This window comes from Paroedura picta, chromosome 3, assembly GCF_049243985.1.
Source record: "Paroedura picta isolate Pp20150507F chromosome 3, Ppicta_v3.0, whole genome shotgun sequence".
Taxonomy (NCBI): Eukaryota; Metazoa; Chordata; class Lepidosauria; order Squamata; family Gekkonidae; genus Paroedura; species Paroedura picta.
Genome location: NC_135371.1, coordinates 49092059 through 49117178, shown reverse-complemented (window position 1 = coordinate 49117178; position 25120 = coordinate 49092059). Strand labels below are relative to the sequence as shown.

At 42.1% G+C, this 25120-nt stretch overlaps 2 protein-coding genes across 7 annotated transcripts in view; both read right to left on the bottom strand.

Annotated features, from left to right (window-relative positions):
• Positions 1-7116: 7116 nt before the first annotated feature.
• On the bottom strand, positions 7117-12370 carry LOC143831961 (tripartite motif-containing protein 54-like). The gene is made up of 4 exons (XM_077325594.1): positions 12163-12370; positions 9706-9864; positions 8727-8897; positions 7117-7859 (listed from the first exon to the last, which is right to left on the bottom strand). Exons 1-4 carry the CDS (start codon positions 12334-12336, stop codon positions 7290-7292), a joined length of 1074 nt encoding a protein of 357 aa, XP_077181709.1. The 5' UTR covers positions 12337-12370; the 3' UTR covers positions 7117-7289.
• A 5976-nt stretch (positions 12371-18346) lies between these two features.
• The window catches only part of PTPDC1 (protein tyrosine phosphatase domain containing 1), a 47001-nt gene continuing 40227 nt past the window's right edge, over positions 18347-25120 (bottom strand). For all 6 annotated transcript variants that reach the window (XM_077325589.1, XM_077325588.1, XM_077325590.1 and 3 more), the window contains 4 exons: positions 22089-23239; positions 20380-20565; positions 19594-19704; positions 18347-19099 (listed from right to left, as the gene is read on the bottom strand). In XM_077325589.1, the coding sequence (XP_077181704.1) occupies positions 18983-19099; positions 19594-19704; positions 20380-20565; positions 22089-23239 (1565 nt within the window). In that variant the 3' untranslated portion in view covers positions 18347-18982. The remainder of the gene's footprint in view (positions 19100-19593; positions 19705-20379; positions 20566-22088; positions 23240-25120) is intronic.

Below are 25120 nucleotides of genomic sequence, written 5' to 3'. Positions count from 1 at the left end.
CGAAAAGGAGGGGAAAGCTCCGCCTTGAAGGCGTCTGGTGGGTTAAGCGGGAGAGGGAAGAGGGTGACCTGTCCATCAGCCATGGCTTCCTACAGCCATTGGACCACACGAGTGGTCAACGCCCCGGCGCCGCGTCCTTGTGCTTGATTGGGCAGGTGTTGAAAGAGGCTTCCCGGCGACCCTGCCGCTTCATACCTGGCGGAAAGGGCTGGGGCTGCAGCGCTGCGGAGGATGCCTCTGCTCAGCCTCGCCCATTGGGCTGGCCCTTGTGGCACGCACAGCGCCCTGACCCTTCCCCGGAGCCCTCCGAGCCTCTTCAGGGTGGCCAGGCCCCCCCTGGCCACGGGTGGGGGAGAGGGACCAGAGCCAGGTTGGAAAACGCCTGGCGATTTGGGGGCGGAGCCTGAGGAGGGCAGAGGCCTCAGTGGAGTATTCGGTCATAGATTCTACTGTCCAAAATACCCATTTTTCTCCAGGGGAACTGATCTCTGTAGTCTGGGGATGAGTTATAATTCCAGGGGACCCCCAGTTCCCGCCTGGAGGCTGGCACCCTTAAGTCTTATTCTCACCTAAGCACGGACAAGACTACAACTTGATGCGTATTTCAAAGGGTCTGTGCTCCACAGTGCCCTAATCTCCCTAAGCTTCTCAAGTTCTCTCTGGCAAAAGGCATTTCCTCGAAGAATAAGGGAAAGAAGCTTATTACTCTGAAAGAAGAATGAGCAGTTTTGTGGCACCTTTGGCAAAAACGTTTCCCAGGTTTATTGTTTTTGTGAGGCCACAAAAATGGATGCCACAATTAATCGTTCTTTTAAACCTGCTGCTGGACTCTGTTGTTCCCAGCCACTGGAATCTGAGGAAGAAGGGAGCTAAACGTAAAGCCCCCAGCAGAGTTATGTCTCAGGAAGGATTGTCATCATATTTGGGAATTAAGATAAACGATAATGATGAAAACACTGAATTGCTTACTCGTGTATAAATTATAATTAAACAATGTACTGCCATTTTGAAGCAAGATTTTTCTTCTTCTTTGAGCCGTCACATTTCTAGGCAGGAGCTTCTCTGAGGTGGTACATAGACGGTAGAACTCTCTGCAGAAGCTTACCTACAATAAATTTCCAATCCTTTCATGACAGGCAACATTTCTTGTTTAATTTATCCAAGCATTTATTTCCCTTACCCTTGATTTTTTAAAAATATCAGATGACCTTGTTTTTAGGCTGCTTTTGCTTTAGGAGGGTTTTCTCAAAGATCAGTTTTTAACCTGATGCTATTTTAATACTTTTTAAGCACTGGATTTTTAAGTTTGTGGGTCTCTGTGCTCCCATACTGCATTCCTGCGTAGTATTGTAAGTTATTTCGAAGAAACCTTTATGGAGAGTGTCAAGCAGATTCAATAACCAGAGAAAGCAGGTAGGTAATACCCTACTCCAGTAAACCGAGGGAAAGTGTGTGGCTGCTCAAACACTCATGAACTCCAGATCGGTACTACAGCTTATTGTGAACCATTTTCTTGGAGCTTTTCTGCACACAATAAATATAGTGAAATGCTTACCTAATGTAAGCATTATATTCCGGCTGCTTCACACGATGTCACCCACATTCAGCATCTGGCGAGCTGACAGCTTGCTACATCCTCCATTTTAAAGCGCGAGTTGGGGAATCAAAGTGGATTCAACAACCTAAAAAGCGCTAGCTACCAGAGAGCAAGTAGCAGAAGGAAGGTATGGGGGCTCAAACGCGCTAAAGTTGCCTGCTTCGTCCCACCCTCACACCCGCCTCCCTCTCCCTTGTTCTTGGGGATAGGAATTTCCTTTTTAAAATAGCTATGTGCCTGGAGCAACAAATAGGCGGACACACCTGCAAGCGATGCCAGAAATAAAAATATTTCTTTCAAAGTTGTAGCAAAGCATGCCTCTCGAAACTTTTTTCTCCCCCCCCCCCAAAAAAAATCAGGAACAATATTAATGTTTAAATGTATCAATGTGATCCCATAAGGGGTGGCATTAAAAAAGTACTATGCATCTCTGACTCCATGCATAGGGATTGCAACGTAGAAGTATAAAATAAAAAATTAGTGGACATTGTGGGACCTTTAAACCGTCAAAATGTGGAGGAAGGGGATTGGTTGCCTGAATTGATTGACAAGCAGAAGCGAGCCACATATAATGTGCGTTGCTCTCTTCTGCCATGGGACATGCGAAAAGGTGGCAGACAAAGGCAAAACAGCAAAAAGGTAAGGGGCCGGGAAGTGTGATACAATTTAGCTCTTTGCCATCCAGCTGGCATAAAGGAAAGCCCTTGTTCTCCCCAAATGTTCTTGATCTTTATTTCAACATTCTTAGAAGATAAAATACTTGTATATTGGAGCTGGGGGTGGACATAGTTGATGTAGAAATAGTGATGGTGTGTCATGACTGTTCAAACTCAGGTGCATGTGGATAAACCATACTGTTGTGGCACAGTTAGGCCCACTCATGTGATCCTACACATTTTTTAAATCAACAGAATAGGAGGATACAAAACAGTTATGTAAATGATTAGGAGACAAAAGACAGCAACATCTACTCTGCTTTCTGTCACAAGAGGGAGCATGACTCCCATATTACAGAAATGTGTTTATTGTAAGTGCTTGCATGGCTGCATGCAGAGAAGGGTTTACACACTGAGCATATTATCTTGGACTACTGTATGATCATTTGGTCCATTCCAGTCTCTTGTGTATTAGTACTATCAGCAGACTGTATATCTTGCCCATGATGGAGAGGTATTCGCAGTACACTTGGAAACAAAATTTATTTACTTAGGAGGCAGTCCTGAGCAGGTCTATTCAGACATAAGTCTCATTTTATTAAATGGAGCTTACTCGCAGGAAAGTATTGTTTGGATACCTTCCTCCAAGTAGCTCAGGGCAGCATGTGTGGTTCTCCCCTTCTCCATTTTATCTTCACAATAACCCTGTGTGGTTCTCCATTTTATTTTCGCAATAACCCTGTGAAATATGTTTGGGTAGTGATAGTGAACCTGTTAGAGACCGAGGGCCCAAACTGCAAGCCAAAATGCACTTATTTATTGCAAAGTGTCAAGATGGAAATTTAACCTGAATACAGAGGCTTTAGTTTAGAAAAAACTCACACATTAACACAATAACAGCCCTTTGTTATTGGGCCCTTTATTTTTAGGTTTTGAATCCCCTCTCTTTTTTCTGCACCTTTCCTCCCTTCACCTTCGCTCCATTGAGGGGAGGCCGTGAGGCTAGCTGTGCATGCGGGTAGCAGTGTGTGGCATCTCTGGCGGGGTCTGGCCCAGCTCTGCTTTTGCCCAGGTTCTGTTTGACACAACCTTCCTGCTCCTGCCGATGCTTGCAGACACCAGCCCAGCTAAATGACCAGAGCCAGCCAACCACTTACTGGGTCAGGGAACATGCAGGAAGAGTCCTCCCCATCCTCTGGGCACTGGGAAGCCAGACCTCGTGTAGACTGACTCAGCAAACTCTGTGCTGGGGCAACAGCACACATGGCCACAGAGAGGGCTCTTTGTGTGCCATAGGTCTCCCACCACAGTGTTAGGTTAAGAGAATGATTAGCTCAAGGTCTCAAGAAGTGTGCATGCACAGGAAAGTTTACAACTTAAATAAAACTTTGTTGGTCTTAAAGATGTCACTGGACTCAGATGTCGTTCTGCTGCTTCAGACCGAAATGGCTGACATAGAATGAGATTAACACACAGTTGTTTGACCACCCCAGTTGATGTTAACCCTGAGGCTTTATTGACAGGGACCTCTTCTTGTGTTTCTGAGGTCTATCTGTACAGCTTTTAAAACCACCAGTGCTTTGTTAGAGTAGGCAAACCCCTTCCGACTTCTTTTTGGAATTCCCATTAGTAATACTGTTCAATAAATGTGGATTGCTTGTGTCATTGTATTGGAGCTTGGTAAAGCTCTATAACCTGCTCCCTGATCATGACTAACTTTAGTTGTCAGGCATGGGGTCTGAGGAGGTTGCCCTCCATCTGTACAGTCATAACCTATTAAAGGTAAGAAACAGGCGTCTTGACGTTCACAGTTTCCATGGTCCTTATTGACATCTTAGAAGCCATTCAGCTACATGACTAGTGGGTGGGAGAGAACAAAGCTGGCTGGATTGAAGAGCGGTAGATGGCAGAAATAAACTCTGAATATAGTGGGTAGCTGGAAAGGTATTAAGCAAATTATTAGAACCTCGTCTTCTAGATTTGTCTTGCTTCTTCCCAGTAAACTACTGGGTTGAGGGAGCAACAGGAATGCCTTCTGTGAGTGTTCTTGTGTGTGTGCTCTTGTGCCTGTCCTAGTGTTTGAGTTTCACACCTCCTCACACCTTGCCGTGGGGCTAAACAGTTGTGTAAGAGTGGCTGTAGCCTTTACTTGGCAGCTTTGATTGTCAAATGTGCTGCGGATGTATCTCGTTGGTAAGGCCAAGCTGTCCATGTTTCCCTCCCTCTTGTCTGCCCAGGGGTGTAGTAACTGCATTCTGGTGGCCTCACCACAGTCCTCCCAGCAAAGAGGGCTAAGTTTCTTTTGTTCTTTCCTCTGTATGTGTGGCTGTGGCAGGCTGACCTGAGGGAGGCATGCTAGCATCAACATGCATAGGTGACTGACGCAGCATCATTAGCATGCAGCACTGTGATGGGTAGGTGTGAATAATGTTGCAACAAACTCCAATGCAGTACTATCTTTTTTTTAAAAAAAGCCTTTTCTCTAATGGAAGAGTATGGGATGTTGACTAGCTACACCAGCACCACTCTGGCATCCACAGCTTAGGATGACACTGTTAATGTGCCATACTACCTTTTGATTGTGAAATGATGTCACCTACCACAAACTGGCACAGCAGTGAAAGGGCTTCCTGTTGCTATAGGAATGTATGTTGGAGTAGAGATAAGAATTATAAAACTTCCACAGGTAAAGGGCATGTTTTTAACATAGAATGTTTTTTTTTTTCGCTGTTGGTATGAATGTGCCAGTTTGATTGATGGAAGCTGACTCAATGAGGACTGACAATTACTCACTATCCTAATTATAGTACCTCAATTTCTATTGCACATGCCATTGTTCTGTGTCCTAGCCAGTCAAAAAGTAATCTGCCATAGAAAAGGTTTAATTTTAAAAACACATGCTTCATTTCATCATATTCTGTTTTTGCTGTGCTTGTTTATGTCAAACAAACCTTTTGAATACTTTGTAAACCTACTTCCTACCTCCACCCCAAAAAACCCAGCTCACTGTGTCATTTGTCAAACTACTTTTGAACATGAATTTTCAGAAGCAGGTTGGAAGTATGCCATAAACTTATAATAACTGGGAAGCACTTCTAAATTAGCTCTTTGGATCCTGACCTTTACTGTTATTAAGGACTTCTGTGGGTGTGAGAACTGTAGCGCTCCAGTTCTCACACCCATCTTTTAATAATCTTTCCCCAAGTAGGCAGGATAATCCACATTTGACAAACAAGAAACGGGGGCTAAGGAAAAATTAACCTCAGAAAATTTGGTTTATCATAGCAAAACTAAACAAATCCAGTGGCACCGAAAAAACTAACAACATGCAATGCTTTATCCATTAATCCACAACATTGATCAGTAAAATTATTTTGAATTTTGTTAAATGTTTACAGTTGTTTTATAAACACAAATAGATTTACACTTTTTTTTGTAATTGAGTCTCAAAACCTAGTGAGGTTTCCCCATTTTAGAGATGGGAGATTGAAGGTGCAAAATACTGTAATGAGGTAACATTTGGCACAAAACCTTTCAGGTTAAAGAATGAAATGCTAATCTTTAACCACACTGATTACCAACAGTCATGCTGCTGTTCGTGGTACTGTGGTATAAGTATTCCTCTTACTATGCCATGTGTGAACATAATTATGCAATGTAAGAATGGTGTTCAAACATATTGTAAGGACAATTGTAGTATGCCTGTGTAAGAACTGGAGGCAAGTCCTGACAGCACTCAGGAATTAGCATCATCTGTTCTATACTAATTCTGATGGTCTCTAGATATTGCACTTCACTGTGGTTAGCAAACAGCAGGTGATTTAATAGAGCAGGAAGGTTGTAACAACCTCAGGAGTGGCATAAAATAAATAAATCCAAAATATAGACGTTCAGATCTTGAGTGTTCTATAGTTACCAATTCTACAGTAAATGTGCACAGACACTGCAGTATATTCTGCCATAGATCTTTCTTGTGTTTCAGCTCAGTACAGTTAATACACATGAAAGAGTGGGTTTTCTCTCTCTATCTGCTACCCTTGTGCCTTTGGCAAAAGTTTGAAAGTATGTAAAAAATGCACCCATGTGGGCTCTGTTTTCATAACTGGAAACTCATTGTACGTGCAAAGTGTATGTTCATACATTTTGTATGCATGTAGCGTCTTTCAAGTGTTATGCCAAATGCATTTAGAGGGACTGGCAAGATCCGTGCTTAACTTTACACTGCCATAAGATGTACATCAACATAACAGTCCTGAAGTTACCTTTGATTTCAGTGTGCTAACATCAAAGTCTTCCACTCCACTTCTTAGCTCCAGCTGTGCTTCAGTAGCTCATACAGATCTTGTCTTATGCTGTGGTGCTTTCTTAATTTCTCTCATTCTCTCCATTTTGGAGAAGTTAGCCATTTAAAGATGCTGGATGAGCGTGGACTTGGATGATCTTGTTTCCCCATATGCTTTTCAAGTGTTGCCTTCCCCCCTCTCAACTTCAACTTAAAACTGCATGGTTCTTAACAGGGATCATTTGTTTAAGGCGTTTGTATTATGTGCCCAATCTGCTTCTATATGGGCTGGAGTAATGGAGTCATTAAAGAGGCTTTGAGGAAAGGGAAAGAGGAAATGGGGGAGGGGTGAGTGAGTGAGATACCTTCTGCAAGTCCTTGTTGGTTCCCACTTGTTATAATAATAATAACTCCAGTGTTAACATTACAGAAATCTTCTTCTGAGTGTCTCTTGGCTTTACCTAACAAATCTTGTCATTGTTGATGCCCCTTTCTTTGCTCATATTCAAATATCTTGTAACCTGTGAAGTGAGAATTAATAAGGCACAGAAATGACATGTGTCAAATACCATTCACATTGCTGCGTTTATAGATCTTGTATTTATTAGTTAGTAAAGCAAACAATAAGAATATTTATTTAGCTTCATACAATTACTTGTGGAACAAAAGTTTAATTGTAGGTGGGCTTCAGTCTTGAAGCTGATTCTGTGTCCAGTGAGAAATGTGTCCCATCTGGGGTATCAGTGCCATCACTCTAAGGTACTTTTTGCATAATATCTTCCTTCACTTTATTTGATTTCTGAAAAAATTCCAGCACTTTTTGGCAGAAAGCTTCATTAGAAACTTCATCTGAAAAAGAAAATGCAGGACAATCTGGCCTGAAGATTTCAGATGGCTCATTGGAACTTGCAAGAATATCTTCTGAATTTGAGGAAATATAATTGGTAACATGGATGCCTCTGATCAAGTCTTTAAAATATTGACCAACTGAAATATCATAATTTGTGTCTTGTTGTAAAGAGTTTCCTTCTATACATTTTTCTATCTTACTTCTGAGTAGCTTAACCTCTTGAAGAAAACACACTGGATTTGAATGCTTTTCTAAAAGAGTTTTCATCTGGTAATGAAGATGACTGGGGACTTGAAGCGCATTTGCCACTAGCTGTAGCTTCTCTAATTTTGCAGCATAGTCTTTTCCTAATTTTGTTTTCAGCTCAGCCATTCTCCATTGGATCCCTTTCAATAAGCTAGCCCCAACAGCATCTATCATAAGCTTGACATCAGCAGTGGTGCATGTAAGGACATTCATCTTCTCTTCAAGGTCCTGTTAGAGACACAAAAGTGGGTTTAGTTATATCAAGAACATTCAGAACAATTTAACCATTTTTAAAGGCTGTTTTAAAGGTTGTTAAAGATAAGTGGCATAGCCAAAGCAAGGAAGGAAAGATTACCAACTGCTTTTCTGGCCTATTGGCTGTTTAACATTCATTCCCTCTGAAGGGACCCTGGGACCCTGTAGTTCTGTATGGAAAAGTAGAGATCCATGAGAAAGAATTCCTGTCATCCTAACCAAACTATGGTACTCAGGTTACTTTGGGGGAAGTCATGTCAAACATTTAAAATAAATAAACATTGGTAATGTAGCTATGCCTTGAGAGCTTTGATTTGTTATTCTTCTGGAAAGTAAAAGAATGGCAACATGAGCTGTTAATTCTTTATTCAGTGCAATTTTTTCTTGCCCTTCCTCTAAGGAGCTAGGGGATGATGTTCCTCATTCTCCATTTTAGCAGTACAACGTTCCTGTTAGGTAGGTTAGGCTGAGATTGACTGATCCAAGGCCAGTCAGAAAGGTATATGGTATAGTGGAAATTTGAATCTGGGTCTTTAAGATCATTGTCTGACACTCTAGAACTTTGTTCATTTTTTTCATCTGTTTTGTTAAAAAATACCATGATATTCTATTCCTCACTAAAATATGAGCTAACTAAACAGCTTGGAAGTATCAAAGGTGTGCAGTGTTTTGGAAGAGAACAGATAACAAATTTTAGATGAGAGTAAAATGCATGTCACTCAGAAGTAAACCACTAATGCATTAAAATTCATAGGTTTATGTTGAGAATGAAAATCAAAACATTTTGTTAATACATGTGATGTACAGAAAACAAGGCTGTCTTTGTTTTTACTGCTGTACCTTCTTTGCTTGCTCAGCACATTGAGATTGCTGGAACATCCAGTCTAAGTCTTTGACTAATCTGCTTTTCCTTTCTGCATAGACTTCAGATATTTTTGCTACACTGTGGGACTCGTGGTCTCCGAAGAGTTTGCAGATGGCACAAATCGGTTTATCTTCAGTCAGACACAACTGAATGAGAATAAAACAAATGCATAATTATTTGACATAAGAATGGATATTTAGGAGACATTGCCTCAAGGCACTGTTCTCTCAGCTGTCAAAACAATGGAAAACAACAACAGTAGTACTATCACATGTAAGGAATCTGTTGCTTACTGCTTTTTAAAACAGAAATTGGAGCTGATACATGCTCCGTGGCTAGAGATAGGAAGCACAGAGACTTCAAAGAAACAAAATAAAGTGAAAGGTTTATGAAATTAGAGGATAGTATTCTGGACACTTTTTAAGGAAGGGCTAGAGTTCTTGTACTGAAGAACCGATAGCAGAGATTATATGGCCTTTAAGCTCTAAACTAGTTATAAAAAACTTTCTAAAAGGTCGCAAAGCATGAATAGAGGGAAAGTAGTCATACCAGGGCAAAATCCAGAAGGTTGCATCTAGGCTTGAGCGCTTTGGCGTGGTTTGGCCGCCTTGTCAATCACTGAAGCCCAAGGCAGCCGCCCCTCCTCTCCACGCCGCGGTGCCGGCCTCTTATGTGCCGCCTTGGGCTTTGGTGATTGTCGAGGCAGCCAAACTGAATTGCTCAATCCTAGTTACATCCTTACTGGGGAAAGGGGGTACATATGAAGGGAAAATGCAAGATATTCACAACAGAAATAAGAGACCACTTACCCCGTTTACCTCATCCCAAAGCATTTTACACAATGCTTCTCCTAGAGTAGGGCACAACAGTGTACAGCATGCAATTTAATTAAGAACTACAGTAAGTCTGTACAGAGCTCTAGTAACTAATCAGAAACAATGACAGTATTTATACCAAATTCATCATTTCCCCATGTTCTTTACAGATTTGAGACAAGTGATTTTGTTCTTTGACGTGCAGGTTTTCTAGCTCATATTTAAATTTCTCCAGGATACACTCCACCAGAGTATTTCTTGGCAGTCCAGTGATTCCTCTTCCTCTCAAGTGTACAATCTGAAAGTGAGATTAATTCATGACATGTCTTTTATGCTTTTTATGATGTATTTTTATTTTGCATGTTTTAATTAATCAGAAGCCTTGGTGGTCTTTAGGAGGCCAGAAAGGCAGGGTACAAACTTTGTTAAATAAAAAACATTTTTCTACTGTGCCATTCCTATATTTGGTCTTAAATGAAAGTTTTCCAGTTAATAAGAAGTCTGAAATTAAAACAGAAACTGGTATTATAAATCATAGAATCATAGAGTTGGAAGAGACCTCATGGGTCATCTAGTCCAACCTCCTGAACTATACAGGACATTCACATCTTTATTGCTTGTCCACTGTAACCTGCCACCCCCTTGAGCCTTCACAGAATCAGCCTCTCCATCAGATGTCTATCGAGCCTCTGTTTGAACGTTTCCAAAGATGGAGAACCCACCACCTCCCGAGGAAGCCTGTTCCACTTTGAAACCACACTAACTGTCAGGAACTTCTTAGATGGAATTTCTTTTGAATTAATTTCATCCCATTCGTTCTGGTCTGTCTCTCTGGGGCAAGAGAGAACAACTCTGCTCCATCCTCTATATGGCAGCCTTTTAAATACTTGAAGATGGTTATCAGATCCCCTCTCAGTCGTCTCCTCTCCAGGCTAAACAGACCAAGCTCACCCAACCTTTCTTATTTATTTTATTTATTTATAATTGGATTTATATACCGCTGTTCGCCAAAAGGTCTCACGGCGGTTCAGAATAAAATATAAAATCAAGTAAAATCACATAAAATCCCATAAATACCCCATTATTACAGTAAAAAGATGGCATTCTATTCTATAACTTTCCCCACTTTCCCCACTTGTTCAGAGAGAGGTCGTACGTTAATTCTGTAAGAGAGAGAGGAAAGACTGGCCGATGGATTAGGGATCTTGGATGGAACCTGGGCTCTGCCCTGGCCTCAACCATATGCCTGGCAGAAGAGCTCTGTCTTATAGGCCCTGCGGAAAGATGGTAGTTCCATCTTCATATGTCTTGGTCTCCAAACCCCTCACCATCTTTGTTGCCCTCCTCTGGACACGCTCCAGTTTGTCTACATTCCTCCAACTGGGGTGCTGAAAGCTGAACACAACACTACAAGTGAGGCCGAACCCGAGCAAAGTAAAGCAGTACCATCACCTCCCGTGATCTGGACACGATACTCCGTTAGATACAGCCCAAAATCCCATTTGCCTTTTTAGCCACCGAGTCACACTGCTGACTCATGTTCAATGTATGGTATACTAAGACTCCTAGATCCTTTTCGCACATGCCAAGTCTACCCCATCCTATATTGGTGTGTTTGGTTTTTCCTACCTAAATGCAGAACTTTACATTTGTCCCTATTGAACTTCATTATATTAAGTTTAGCCCACTTCTCGAGCCTATCTAGATCATCCTGTATTCTGATTCTGTCTTCTGTTGTGTTTGCTACCCTTCACAGTTTAGTATCATCTGCGAATTTAATAAGTATCCCCTCTAATCCCTCATCCAAATCATTTATAAATATGTTGAACAACACAGGCCCCAGGACAGATCCCTGGGGAACTCCACTTGGCACTCTTTTCCAAGAGGATGCTGAACCCTTAACAAGTAACCTCTGGGTACGATCTGTCAACCAGTTCTGTCCACCTGACAGAATCAGGATCCATACCGCATTTTACCAACTTGTGAACAAGAATATCATGTGGAACCTTATCAAAAGCTTTACTGAAATCCAGATAAACTATGTCCGCAGCATTCCCCTGATCCAGCAAGGTAGTCACTTTCTCGGAAAAAGAGATAAGGTTGGTCTGATATGACTTGTTCTGGCAAAACCCATGCTGAGTCTTAGAAATCACAGCTCTCAGTTCCAGCTGCTAAAGGACCGAGTATTTGATTATTTGTTCCAAAATTTTGCCAGATACAGATGTCAGGCTGACGGGTCGATATTTACCCGGCTCCTCCTTTTTCCAAACAATATTTGCCTGCCTCCAATCGTCTGGCACCTCACCTGTTCTCCAAGAAGATGTAAGCATAAGCAGTCCAAAAAATGTAAGCATGAAGAATTGAAAACTCATATATGCAGTTGTTCTGTAGGGATGATCTATGGGCCAGCTCTAATATTCTCAGAACACCTTTAGAAACTATGGTTTTATAATTTACACATTTCCAGTGCTCGCATTCGCTGCATAATTTGAGAACGTCTTGCCTGTTGACACGCAAAATGAGTTTCCAAAGGTTCCTCCCACACACAGTACATAGCATTTGATTATGAATACAAAGGTTTTTCATCTCTACTTACTTTTCTGCACATAGGGCAGTTGAACTGCCCGTTGACATGGCTACAGTTCTGGTGAATGAGAATCTCATCAAGACATTTCTTGCAGAAATTGTGGGTGCAGGGCAGGAGCAGCACTGGGGGACTAAATAAGTCTAAACACACTGGACAGGAAAGCGCCTGTGCTAAAGCCTCCATGACATTACTGCACTTAACTTTCTTAGCAGGATTCCCGTGTTCTAGAATGCCACTGAGTACATCCACAATGGTTGTCACAGAAGCTCCATAGCAACCCAAACAAACAGTTTCATTCTTTCAGAAGCACGTTCTTGTGAATTCTGCAACAAAATACATTTCTGTGGCATGTACACGCAAAAGCTGAATTTTACAAGACAGCAAAACTGTTGGTTACATAGCTGTGGATGTAGGTGTTCTATTGCTTCAATGTGGGATTTGTCAATGTGGGATCTGTGGGGGAGTGCTGCTGTTTAGAGGAAGGTGCTCTGACAATTATTTTTAAGACCCTCCAAAGAGAGTTAAGGTGTTTAGGAAGAGTCACTGATAAGCATGTGTGTGTCTAATTAACACTAAATATTTACATAAAGGTAAATGTATCCCCTGTGCAAGCACCGGATCATGTCTGACCCTTGGGGTGATGCCCTCTAACGTTTTCATGGCAGACTCAATACGGGGTGGTTTGCCAGTGCCTTCCCCAGTCATTACCGTTTACCCCCCAGCAAGCTGGGTACTCATTTTACTGACCTCAGAAGGATGGAAGGCTGAGTCAACGTTGAGCCGGCTGCTGGGAATGAACTCCCAGCCTCATGGGCAGAGCTTTCAGACTTCATGCCTGCTGCCTTACTACTCTGTGCCACAAGAGGCTCTAAAAATAATTACATAATGATTTACAAATAAGAGAAGAAGGAAAAGCACTTATGTCTCTTCAATGTGCACATCAGTATTTTGACTTTCTATCAAGGTTATTCCTTCATTAAAGAGAAACAGAAGTATTGGTTCTGAATTTGATGGAACTATTTACAAGGGAGCTCTAAAAAGTTGTCCGTAATGGCTTTCCCCCTTTGAAATAGAATCCAAGTACTTTCATTTGGAGTTCTTATGTAATTGATCAATACTTGATAGTCTTTCCTTTTGCAAGATGTCTCAATTGCACATTTTCCTAAAAGGCTGAGGACTTCCAAGGAGAATCAGAACCAAAAATGGGGGAAATTTCATAAAGCATAAGATCAGTATGAGCAATATTTTTTCAAAATCTGCAAATTTCCTAGAGACATCCCACTTCCACCTCCTCAGTGAGACCACTTCACTATGTGAGAGCTACAACAGTCAGGACACAGGCTTTGGGTCAGGGGCCCTTTTTGAGCCTGTAGGTGCCTTTGGAATTCTGAACCAGGCAGTGGGAGCAACCGTAAAATGGCTGCTGTAGAAGGCAGAGCAACACAGAGAGAAGTTCAAGTGTAGAGGAGAAGGGGGTCATTAAAAAAAATACACTGTGAAAGCGGGGGGAGGGAAAATAAAAGCACTATGGTGGCAACTGCTGTGAAATCAATGTTATTTTAATCAGCATGGCTAATCAGATCTCCAGTAGCCAATCAGAATTTGAATTAGGCAAGACCCCTATCTGGCTCCACCCAGTTTCTGAAAACACAGCTGTTGGACCTCAGGTAAGAGGTCAGTGATCGCCATGGTGCCCACGGGTACCACAACAGGATTTCTGTTGTAGGTGATGCCCGATAAGCTACCTTAATATCAGCTAAATGGGAAATAGGTGATACCACAAAGGAAAACAAAAAGAGCCTGCTGCAAAGGGCACCAAGTTTCGACACAGTACAGCAGTTATAAGAAACCCGTAGACTTTAAACAAATGATAACCAACCTGTTATCCGGACATGACATTTAATATTTATACAAAGTAAGTTCTTTTTCTTATTATGGAGACCTAATCCCAAGAGATGATTCTGAATATAACACCAGAGTCACAAATATCAAATAAGAGTATTAGTGTCTTGTATGTGTCAGCTACCTTTACAAAGAAATTATAAAAGAAATTTAAAACTAACAATATATTTGTGATCTGTAATTTATTTTTCAACTGGTTTGTCCTTGTGGGATTCCTAAGACCCTTTGGAGATTGTTTGGCACACCTCCCATGTTCTCCCTTGAGGAAGCGAAAGGCGAAACGTTGGGAATAGACATGGCATTGCATTCAGAAGAATCATCTTGGGCTTAGGTCTCTGTAATAAGAAAAAGAACCTTATATTTTGTATAAATACTGAATGTCATGTCTGGATTATTGGTTGTACTGTGCTGAAACTTGGTGCCATTTACAACGGGCTCTTTTTGTTCTCCTTCCTAGGTGAGCTACCTTAAGCAGGCGAATAGCTATCTTGCGGCAGCCTATTATAGTTAGTGAATGGGGGCATCTAAGAAGTAAGGTTTGCAGAACTACATTTTCTAACACTGTGGCCTCCATGGATTTATAGATCTACTAATGGACCAATTCTTTGCTATTATAGTATATGGTTCAGAACCAGTTAGAGATTCAACCCAGCCTGCCAGAATATAGATTAGTGTTTAGGCTGGCTGAAAGCAAAGTAAATGCATCCAACAGTGTAGAGAGTTTAATCTGTATACCGCTCTGCGGGATAAATAAAAGGCTAAGGCTAAGGGGGGTGAGCAGAGTCCAGGATATGAAACAGGGCTCATTGGCCCCTTAGCTCCGGACTGAGTCAGGAGGCGCTGCCCGACCCGCTCCCCCCCACTGTTGGACACCTTTGACCAATTGACCCCATTAGACAACTGCCCAGGGACACGCTAGGTAGGCAGCTGGGTGGAGGAGCCTTCCGTGCAGACCTCGGAGCTCCGGGGCCTGCGCAGAAGCTGGGGGGACGCCGGTGAGGGGGGCAGCCAGGGAAGGCTTCCCGCGGGCCTCGGAGCAGGGTCCGAGGCCCGCGGGGAGGCAGGGGAGTCGGTGTGGAGGGGGGTGGGTGGGGGTGCCCTGGCCCCCTCAAAACCCGTCCTTATGGACAGGCTTTGAAGCCTAGTAGTATAATAATAAAATAATATTAAATAATTATTTTCTGTACTAACCATCCTCACATGGACTCAAGGCGGTTCACAACAAATATACAATAAAACACAATAAAATCCAATTTAAAACCCCATCCCAACCCCAAGCTACCCCAAACTGGAGATGATATCAAAGTAGGAGGAGCCAAAGAGGAGAAGGATCCCAGGTCATAGATGACTGAGAGCCACTGCCAGAGAAAATAGAATATATTGATCTTGATAAACCTGACTCATTATAATACATTAATTGTGAGTCAGTCTTGAGAGCTGGTGTAGAAACAGGATAAAAAAAATTAAAATACATTATGATCAACCCATGAGCTCTAAAAAGCCTTATTTTTCAGGGGGGTTTTGTGCATTGAGACATTAGAAATATTTTTGTAGAGTTAGAACTGTTGTAATAGACGTGTACTATTCATAACAAGATGAACATCAGAGCTACTTGATGAATAGGACTTATTGCCATTAATACTGTGGACTGGCTCAAGTCATTCAGGTGTCCCTCTCATGTTATCCTGGTGATGTCCAGGGTAATTAGCAGATTGGACAGGGAACACATTCTTTGTATCTGTCTCTGGAACCTATAGGGATAGCAAGGACAGAAAGAGCTACACTTCTCTCTGTGTGCCACTGCTGCTTGTCAAGGGCAGGAAAGAAATGAAGGGTTTCCATCTTAAAGAACCTTTGATCTCTAGCCTACACTTTTGTTTCCCTGACTGAATTCAGGTTTCATTCCAACCTGATTCTGATAATTTTAGTCAAACCTCACCTTGGGAAAACTAATGTCCCCAAGTACCTTGTGCCCAATTTGTCTCCAGAGTGCAGTGCTGGAGGAGGAGGGTCCTCAACCTTCCCTCCACACAATTTCTCTAGCAGTAGCAGCCTCAGAGGGACCCATTGCCAAGGAGGAGGAGGGAACAACAGGCCTACCCTGGAAGAAGGAAGCCAAAGATTTTTTTCTGTTCAAAGCCTTCTTCTCTAGCCCCCACCAAACAGCTCTTGCCTTCTTTCTCACTGCCAATAAGCAGGCACAATCATATCTTCTAGAAGTACTTCTGAGGGTATCTGATTACAACTGAGGCAGGATGACAGGCAGGAAAATGCCAAGGAAGATGGGGCCACAGGGCAAAAGTGCCAGCCCTTAATCAAGGCATCCCAAACAGGTATTTGTGCCTCAGAAAAAACACTACAGTCTTCTATTCAATCCTTTCTTCCTCCGAATCATTTTAAAAGGTCTTTTCACTTTGCATTAGTTTCTCTAAAATGATTCATATCTACTTAGTCAGGCACTGTGCATGCACAGCTCTATACAATCTGATACTAGCACAAATACTGCGTATTCCTATACAAATCTGTTGTCATCTTCTGAGGTACTGCTTCAGGTGTATCTACCTTCTGAGATTAGGCAGCTGGCAACCAGAAACAAGGTCTTTGGGGGCATGGCTCTGATTTTAGTTTGTAGCCCTGATTGTGCTTAAAGGTGGGATATAAATAAATAAACACTGTCTATGAGGCAGAGGAGAGCCTCTTGTGGCGCAGAGTGGTAAGGCAGCCGTCTGAAAGCTTTGCCCATGAGGCTGGGAGTTCAATCCCAGCAGCCAGCTCAAGGTTGACTCAACCTTCCATCCTTCCGAGGTCGGTAAAATGAGTACCCAGCTTGCTGAGGGGTAAATGGTAATGACTGGGGAAGGCACTGGCAAACCATCCCGTATTGAGTCTGCCATGAAAACGCTAGAGGGCGTCACCCCAAGGGTCAGACATGACTCGGTGCTTGCTTAGGAGATACCTTTACCTTTTTATGAGGCAGAGGAACTACAACAGGGAAATCCAAAGTCTTCAGTTGGGTAGAAATGCCATAGAGTCCATCAGCAGTGTTCCCCAAACCCCGTGCCACAGCCCGGTACTGGTCCATGGAGCCCTTGTTACCGGTCCGCGGCAGGGGGGAGGGAGGTATGGGTGCCTCATGTCAGCGGACACGCCTCCCCCCTCCCATGGCACGGCGCTCGCTGTGCCGGGAGCCATCAGCTGAATCGCTCAAGCCTAGCTGCGCTGCGGGGCGCGGGTGCAAATGCGCAGCTGCGGCAGCTCCGCGCCTGCGCGTTTGCACCCACTGGCGAGTGCCGCTCTCCCTCTCCCCCCCGGTCCCCAGCCTCAAAAAGGTTGGGGACCACTTCTCTAAAGCAGCGGTCCCCAACCTTCTTCTGGTCGAGGACTGCCTCTGGGGGTGGGGGAGAGCTGGCAGCCCGGGCGCCGCGCGGTAGCTGCACGTAAACGTGCATGCACAGTTGCCATGCATGTGAGTTTTCACCACCTAACGCGCATGCAGAGATGCCGTGCATGTGTATTTTCGCCAGCAGGGGGCGCAACACGCATGCGCAGCAGCCGCGCCTGCCTCTTTCCCCCTCTCAGCGAGCAGCTAGCTGCGCTGCGAGCGAAGCAGCTGCTTCGCTCGCAGCCTGGCACGCTTCTCGCTGTGGGGGGGGAGGCAGGCGCGGCCACCACCGGCCCGGTACTGTGGCCTTTGCGGCCCAGTACCGGGCTGCAGACCGGGGGCTGAGGACCCTCACTCTAAAGCATCCATTTTCTCTAAGCGAACTGATCTCTGTAGTCTGGAGATTAGCTGTAATTCCAGGGATTAGCTATAATTCAGGTCTCACCTGGAGGCTGGCATCCTTAGTCAGTATGTAGATATTTTCAGCAGTAGAAGTCCCAGTTCTGTAAGTGCCAAGAAACTATCCTAAGCCATTTTATATCTGAAACCCTACCAATTGTCTCAGACATTACTGCAAAATGACACAAGCCAAAACCTCCTGGAAGAATGTGAGGCCAAGGAGATTATCGCTTTATCAGTTACAAGGGCCCTTGTATCAGCTCCACCTCTAAAATAGAATGTATATTAAATATAGACACCATATGTCCAGTATTAAAAGTTACCTTAGATGAGACAGATTACCACAGTTGCTTTATTCCGTAAACAGCACCTAAATTTCTTAGATGCTATACTGAAATTAAAAATAAACCATGTCCATAGGCTTACCAGCTAAAAAGCAGCTGAACAAAATACCTGTTTGCATGTATCTTCAAATATACATAACCTTCCAATCAGGAAACAAGACCTGAAAACTTTAGATGTTTTTATTTAAATTTTTCTTTCTGAGACAATAAAATACAGACCTCATTTCATTTTCCAACAAAAGGGAGAGTAATAAATTTTTATTAAAATATTTTCAGTTTTCTAGCAAGGATCTATGGTCTTTAGCTTGCCCATTTCGGCACTTCTAAGTTATATTTATTTCCCCCCTAGAAGTTTGTTTTGCCACTAATCAGTTCTTTTTCATTTCCCAAGGAAAATCTGTACAGTTGTACAACAGTTGTCAATATAAGTAAATGTTGACTTTTCACAATGCAAAATATAATACCAGTGCTGTAAACATTGTAATGTATATTTAAAATGTTAATACACAAACATCAATTAAATAAAACATTGTAAAAAATGGCACTGAATTTATGGCAACAGTTTGTCTTGAAAAACACAGCTTATTAATGAAACACCTAAATCAATAAAATGTTACATTTGCAACAAAGCATCAAAATGCTACAGTACAAACACAAAGTGGCAACTCATTAAAATATCAACATATATATCAACATCAACTTAGATTTAGTTAAAACAAACCAAGAGATACAAATTATAATAGGTGGCAATGAAAGGTCATTTTGGAGGGCTGCAGAAAACTACAGCTTAGAAGTGTGAACTTCAGACAGACTTTCCTGCTTCTTCTGGGCAGTTTTGTCTTTGGTGTTCCAGTATCTGTTTGAAAACCTTCTTTAGAGTGTTGTAAACATACGGGCCACCCTCAGAATCAGAATTCATCTGTGGGGAATAAACTGATAGTCACCTTATCAAAATTATAACACTAAACAAAGCAACACACTCTCAAAATATCACACTGTCTAGTTCAAAATGTGGGACATGTTACAGCAGAGGTTTATCTTAGCAGAGTGGTAAGATAAATTTGAGCACATGCTAAAATTTACCACTACCTGTGAACTCAGAGTATTCTAGTAAATGAAAAGAGAAGACCGCACAAAAGCAACATTTCTCTACACGTGCCTAAAAGCACCCAAGTGGATTGGACCGCAGTAGAGACCTTATAGCCTTCCATTATGTGTACCATACTGGCAGAGCCAGCAGTCACATTGCACCATGTGTTTTGTCTCCGTATACCCAGGGTTATAAAAGCTTTCCTCTGAACTATGGTGAATGGAAGCCCCCATCACATCCCTTGCCTGTTGCCTTATAGCCAGGAAGAAAATGCTCTTCCTTGGTAGCAGAAGAGATCACAAACAATGTCATATGCTACTCGCCTTTGTGAATGCTTTGATGGCACGGTCAAGAAGAAGTTCTTCCAAGTCTTTTGGTATTGTCCGTAAATTCACTACACATTTTAAAATACATAACACAGTATGATATTTTCCCTGAGGAGACAAAAAAAGGCAGCATATAAGGTAAGCAATGCTTTCAAGAACACTATGCCAGACACATCCAATAAAGCTGAACATGCTTCAAGATCAATGGATTCAGGTACACACATACTGTAAAGAGAATGTGATCAAATAAATAAGAAGCATACAACAGGGTCCTTTCACCCAGAAATCATGTGTTAAGACAATGGAAAGTGAGGATTTATTAAAAAGAGAAAGTGAATGGACTCAGACTGTAACAGTCATGGCAGAAAAGTTTATACAATTCACACTCAAGCTAAATCCACTTTGAGTTTATAAAAATAGAAAAAAAGGAGTGGGGGGGAGGCGAGGGGCAGAGCAAAACACCGAATAGCAGAATAAGGTAAGTGACCACCTACTGAGACACAGAGTTTATTCACGTATTTGTTCAATGCCAACATACAACAAGTATAGCGGTCCATTAATGCTTGACATAGTACATTTCATGTAACAGACATCCAATCTAGCCCCTTATCTTTTTTGACTGAAGGAGAGTATATAGATCCAGTTCATACATCAAGTTGTATATTTTGCATCTTACCATGCATAAAGTACTTTTACATTGCACAAATGTAATGGATGAGCTAAATACACCGTTCGTCATATACAGAAGGAAAGGGAAATTCCAAAGCCAAGGAAAGCACTTACTTTTTCTAGCATTTTAAGTCCTTCTTGAGAGTCTATGCAATTTTTAGCAAGTAGATCAATATCATCTTTAGTTACGATGGGCTCTTTCAGTTGTTCTATCCAGGACCACATCAGACTACAGAGGATAAAAGGGTCTCTCTCAGCACATATCCTCTCCCAAGCTCCAAGTTGAGAATTTAATTCTTTCTAAGAAAAGTAAAAATCCAAGTAAACTGTCTTTGAATTAGAAAACTATGCTTTAATATGATTGGGGCAGGAGTATGCATTACATATATTCTCAAATCCATACTTCCCAAGATCATGCAAACATAGGGGTGGGAGATGTGTGATGGGTAGATTAATGAATAACCCTTTCAGCATCTGCTGAATTTTCTTCCCTACAAATTCCCCCAAAGTCCGCCCCCCCCAACTAGACTGATTTCTATACTTGTAGAAGACTTGGAGGACAAATATGTTAAATGATGCTTGAGTGGAGGAGCATTTGTAGTATCAATTCCAGGATTCTGAGGGCCTTCAACTGAAAGAGACAGAGGATGAATTCATGCTCTATGACTTAGTGTGCTCTGTGCAAAGTAGTAGTATTACTGGGGTGCTAAGCTATTGGTTAATAATTGGTTCCCGGTGAATACCTAATTTTGCCACTTTCCACAGCAAGCTCTTGATATTGCAGGGCAGAAGTGAGCCTGTGAAGGTAGAGAGAAGCACCTCTTTATGATAATTTTGCATGATGAACTACATTAGTGTTATGAGACCAACGAAGAGTAGGGGGTCATTAGCTCTTAGAATGGACTGGACATGAAAAAGAAAACATCTAATTGTTTGGAATCTTCTAGTCCTGCATATTCTTTTTGTTTTAGGCCATGCTTATAGTTACTATCTAGTTTCTTACTGAAAGAAGATGAAACAATGTATTTCTCTTCTGCCCAGAACTTACTCATGCTGTTCCTTGTGAGTTTGCACCCTGTGCTCACAAAGACCATTTGCGCACTCGGAACTTCATTGCCCCAGCTCCCATGCAGGAGCACAAATCGGGGGGCAGATGAGGTGTTCCATGCCAAATGCTCACCTATGTGGGTGCAGGTAGAGGTGGGGCAACCTGCCACGACTAAAACTCTAGCCTGCAGCCCAGCATGAAACCTCCAGTGCATAAATGGTCAAACAGATGCAAAAAAATTGTGCCCATGAATTGTGGGGGAGGGAAACAGGAATTATACCTACCAACTGCCCTTAGCAAGCAGATCTATGGCCCATGTTGGCCAAGAAAACAGTATTCTCAGTCTCCTTAAGCAACATGAGAATCTGTGCAGGACAACATTCCTGCAGCTAAACCCAGAAGTGCAAAACTTATGTATTTTCAGACCTGAATCTAGACTAAAGACTTCTTCCCACATTATTTTATATTCAAAATTCCTGCATTTAATTACACAAGAACAAAGAAGTAGCCTGTAGACTTTTATCTTTGGAGGTCACAAAGTAGGGCATAACAAAAGATTAGAGAGAAGTGGGCTGTGTCTTCTCCTTACACATTCACCTGTTTTCTAATAACATAGAATGACAGCCTCCTTAGCACAGAGAATGCCTTGCACACTCTGAAAACAAAGATGCCATCAATTTCCTAGTGGTTGGAGGCCCTTCCCAAGAATCAGCCCTTATATGAGACCAATACAATATGAGACCAATACAATAGGAAAGTTACAATATGAACATACCTGCCACTTTTCCACCTTGCTATTCACCACTTCTTTCCCCATAAATTCATTTAGATCTGCAAGGGCTTTAGCTGTTAAAATTCTTCGGCCCTCCAGAGTTAATTCTGACTGCACAACAATATGGGGGATTGATTCACAGAGTTCTCTAAAGTCGCGGCTGTCAAGCTCTGCTTTGGAAGAATCTGAATCCTCAGAAGACAATGTTCTCCTACCAAAAATACTAGATTTTCTGCGAATGTTGTAATTCAGTGCTTGTAGCTCTTCATCATCTTCCTCATCTTCTTCCTCTCGATCACATCTAAGTCCTGAAGAAAATGTTCTACTGCGCCTTACTCCTTTAGAACGTCTCTTTCTATTGCAAAGTGGAGAACTACCTCCTTTCCCATCTAAATTAAATTTACCTTGACTCCAGAAAGTTAATGTATTTCGAACTAACATTTCTTTGTTTATCTCTGACTGGAGAGTTTTACTATCCTCTTCATTCTTTTGGTTTATTTTGTTGCAGAGTGACACTTGCACGGGCACTGACCACACGGTCTCTCCATGCTCAGAGACATATACAGCTCTCCTTAAATCTGAGTCACTGTAGCTCATGCGCCGTTTGGTATGACTAAGAGGCTGAAGGTTGTCAACATTCCTCTTCTTCCAAAGAAAATCATGTTCACGACTGCCTAAATGAAGGGCAGTTGATCCTGAGTGGAAGAATGGCTGTGAGGTGTTACTGTTGTGCCTTATTAACTCTTCATCAAGGTCTGTGTTATCTAACTGGGAAACAGCCTCTTCAATTTCAGCTGACAAATCTGGTAAATCGACTACTTCCTCCTCTATCATTTGCCGGTTTTCAGCCAAATCCAGTAACAGTTTGCAAACCAAATGAATAAGTTTTGGCACATACTTGAGGTGTCTGCTCTCATAACCATGAAGCAAATGTCGCTGTCGGATCAGGTACTGGGAAAGAGTAACGGCATGGGCTTTGGGCTCACAAGAAGCAAAAACGTTCCTTAGTGGAATCAAAAACTGTGAGAACTCCCTTACACACATCAGCTGCCCTCTAGTTTGAACTGAATCAGGCCTCTTTGTCCTAACATAAACAATTGCTTGATCTGCGGTCATTCTGGTTGCAAAAACCAAGTAACAAGCTATTAAAACACCTAGAAAGGGGGGAAACAAAAGAAGGCTGAAAGTTCAAAGAAAGCACAAAACCAATACATGCCAATACAGTGAGAACAGATCCCACAGAAAATTTTTGTAGGTGGAAAGGGATCATTTTTGCCAAATCTTTGATTCCACTGAAAACTTCCAACTCTCCATGTTGTTCTCTGTGCCCTATGATCACATTCTGGGGAGGTATTTGGGGCTGCAGCTGGAAGAGGGAAGAGAAAAAAATATGCCCTGGGATGAAAATCCCTTCAACCAGCATAAATTCTCCATGGGATCTAAGCCTATGAATGCAGCTTCATGTCTTTCATATCAGACCTTGCCATATTCTCTCTAGGAATGTGCACTCAGATATATCCATCTCATTACTCCTACCAAATACTAATAAGATATCTGGTATTCAGGATTCTTGGGAGTACCAGTATGCAGGCCATGAATATTTCTGGAAAAATCCAGGAATATTTGGGGCCAGTTCTCCCACCCCCACTCCAATTATTCTGGGGGAACAGGAGGGAAAGAAGAAGGAGGCAGGACTCTCATAAAAATTGGATCACATGCTACAGGAAGTTCTGTCTGCCCAATTATGATGATTCACCCATATATTTCTGACCATGAAATAAAAAGTAGGCCTGACTGCACCTTGACTCCATTTCAAGGCAATATTTTTTGGAGTGCTAGTGTACCTCTGGCTGCTCTGGTCTGTCTGTGCTGGCAGGGGCTCATGGGAATTGTAATCCATGAACATCTGGAGGACCACAGGTTGACTACCCCTGTCTTAGAGTACTTCTGCTGCCTACTTCTTGCCTTGCTAGCAAGGCCTTATTATTTTGTGCCAGGACTGGTTTGCACTTGTTTTAAAACATTGTTTAAATTATTATTTCACATTTCTCTATGTTTTTATTGCTGCCTGGTGGGCTATAGTGAGGGAGGTCAATAGATACTTTATTGTCCTTCTAGGTCTTTAAAAAAATCTTGTTATTTGGATTTATTTTGTGTTGTTTTTTATTTAAAAGGCTAGTTCTGTTTTGGTGGGATCTCTTGGCTTGTTTTATCATTTTGAAGTCATGGAAGTTTTTAATCTTAGGGATAATTTCAACAAATGGGACTCATTTATATACAACTAGTTAAATGGAGGCATTTCAGATAAATTTCCATTTTTCCGTGCAAATTTTCTGGTTCAGCATTGGCACTCTTTGCATTGGAAGACTTTTGGCCAGTAGTTGCTTGCTTTTGTGTGTTTGGCTATTAGCTTTGCACTAGAGAAAGCATGGGATTTTTCACCAAAGGAAACAATGGAGACAAGTAGGACAGTTGGGGGCATCTTGACTTGAAACCTGAGAGATCTTTAGAGGACAGGCAGTACCAGATCACCTACAATTTTAGTGTCCTTTGACTGAAAAACAGCCAGCACCACTGAAAAAGTCCCTCCAAGGGAACAGTGGAACCCAAATAATTCAAGAAAAACAAAATCCAAATTCCAAAACTATCAGGACCTCTGTACCACTACCTGAAGTCCAAAACTGAAAAATGCCTCCCCCCTCCCCAATTCGTGCTCTCTTGCTTTCCTCTTCACTATCATTATGAGAAAAAATATATCCTGAAGGAGACAGACCTTCCACAAAAGTTTAGCTGATTTTGCCATTTACAGACACATTTATGCTTTTTCAAAATATTATGCAGAAAGAAACATAATTAAGAACAAATAGCAGCTATACAAACTGATTTTAAGATAACACTGCTAGTAAAATCAGAGAAGGAAAAATGGAAGAAAAACTTTTGAAATCAACAGGCCTTCGTTTGCTGCTGAAATGAGGCCAAGAGAACCACCTGATAATGCTTCAATAGTACAATCAAGGTCTGCTTTGCTGCAGAGG

Excerpts from the sequence above, each read along its gene's own strand:
- LOC143831961 (XM_077325594.1), bottom strand. The coding sequence starts at position 12,336 with ATGGAGGCTTTAGCACAGGCGCTTTCCTGTCCAGTGTGTTTAGACTTA. Across the intron at positions 9,865-12,162 it reads ACTGCCCTATGTGCAGAAAA|ATTGTACACTTGAGAGGAAG; the intron begins GTAAGTAGAGAT and ends TCTCACTTTCAG. Across the intron at positions 8,898-9,705 it reads ATGGGGAAATGATGAATTTG|TTGTGTCTGACTGAAGATAA; the intron begins GTATAAATACTG and ends ATTCTCATTCAG.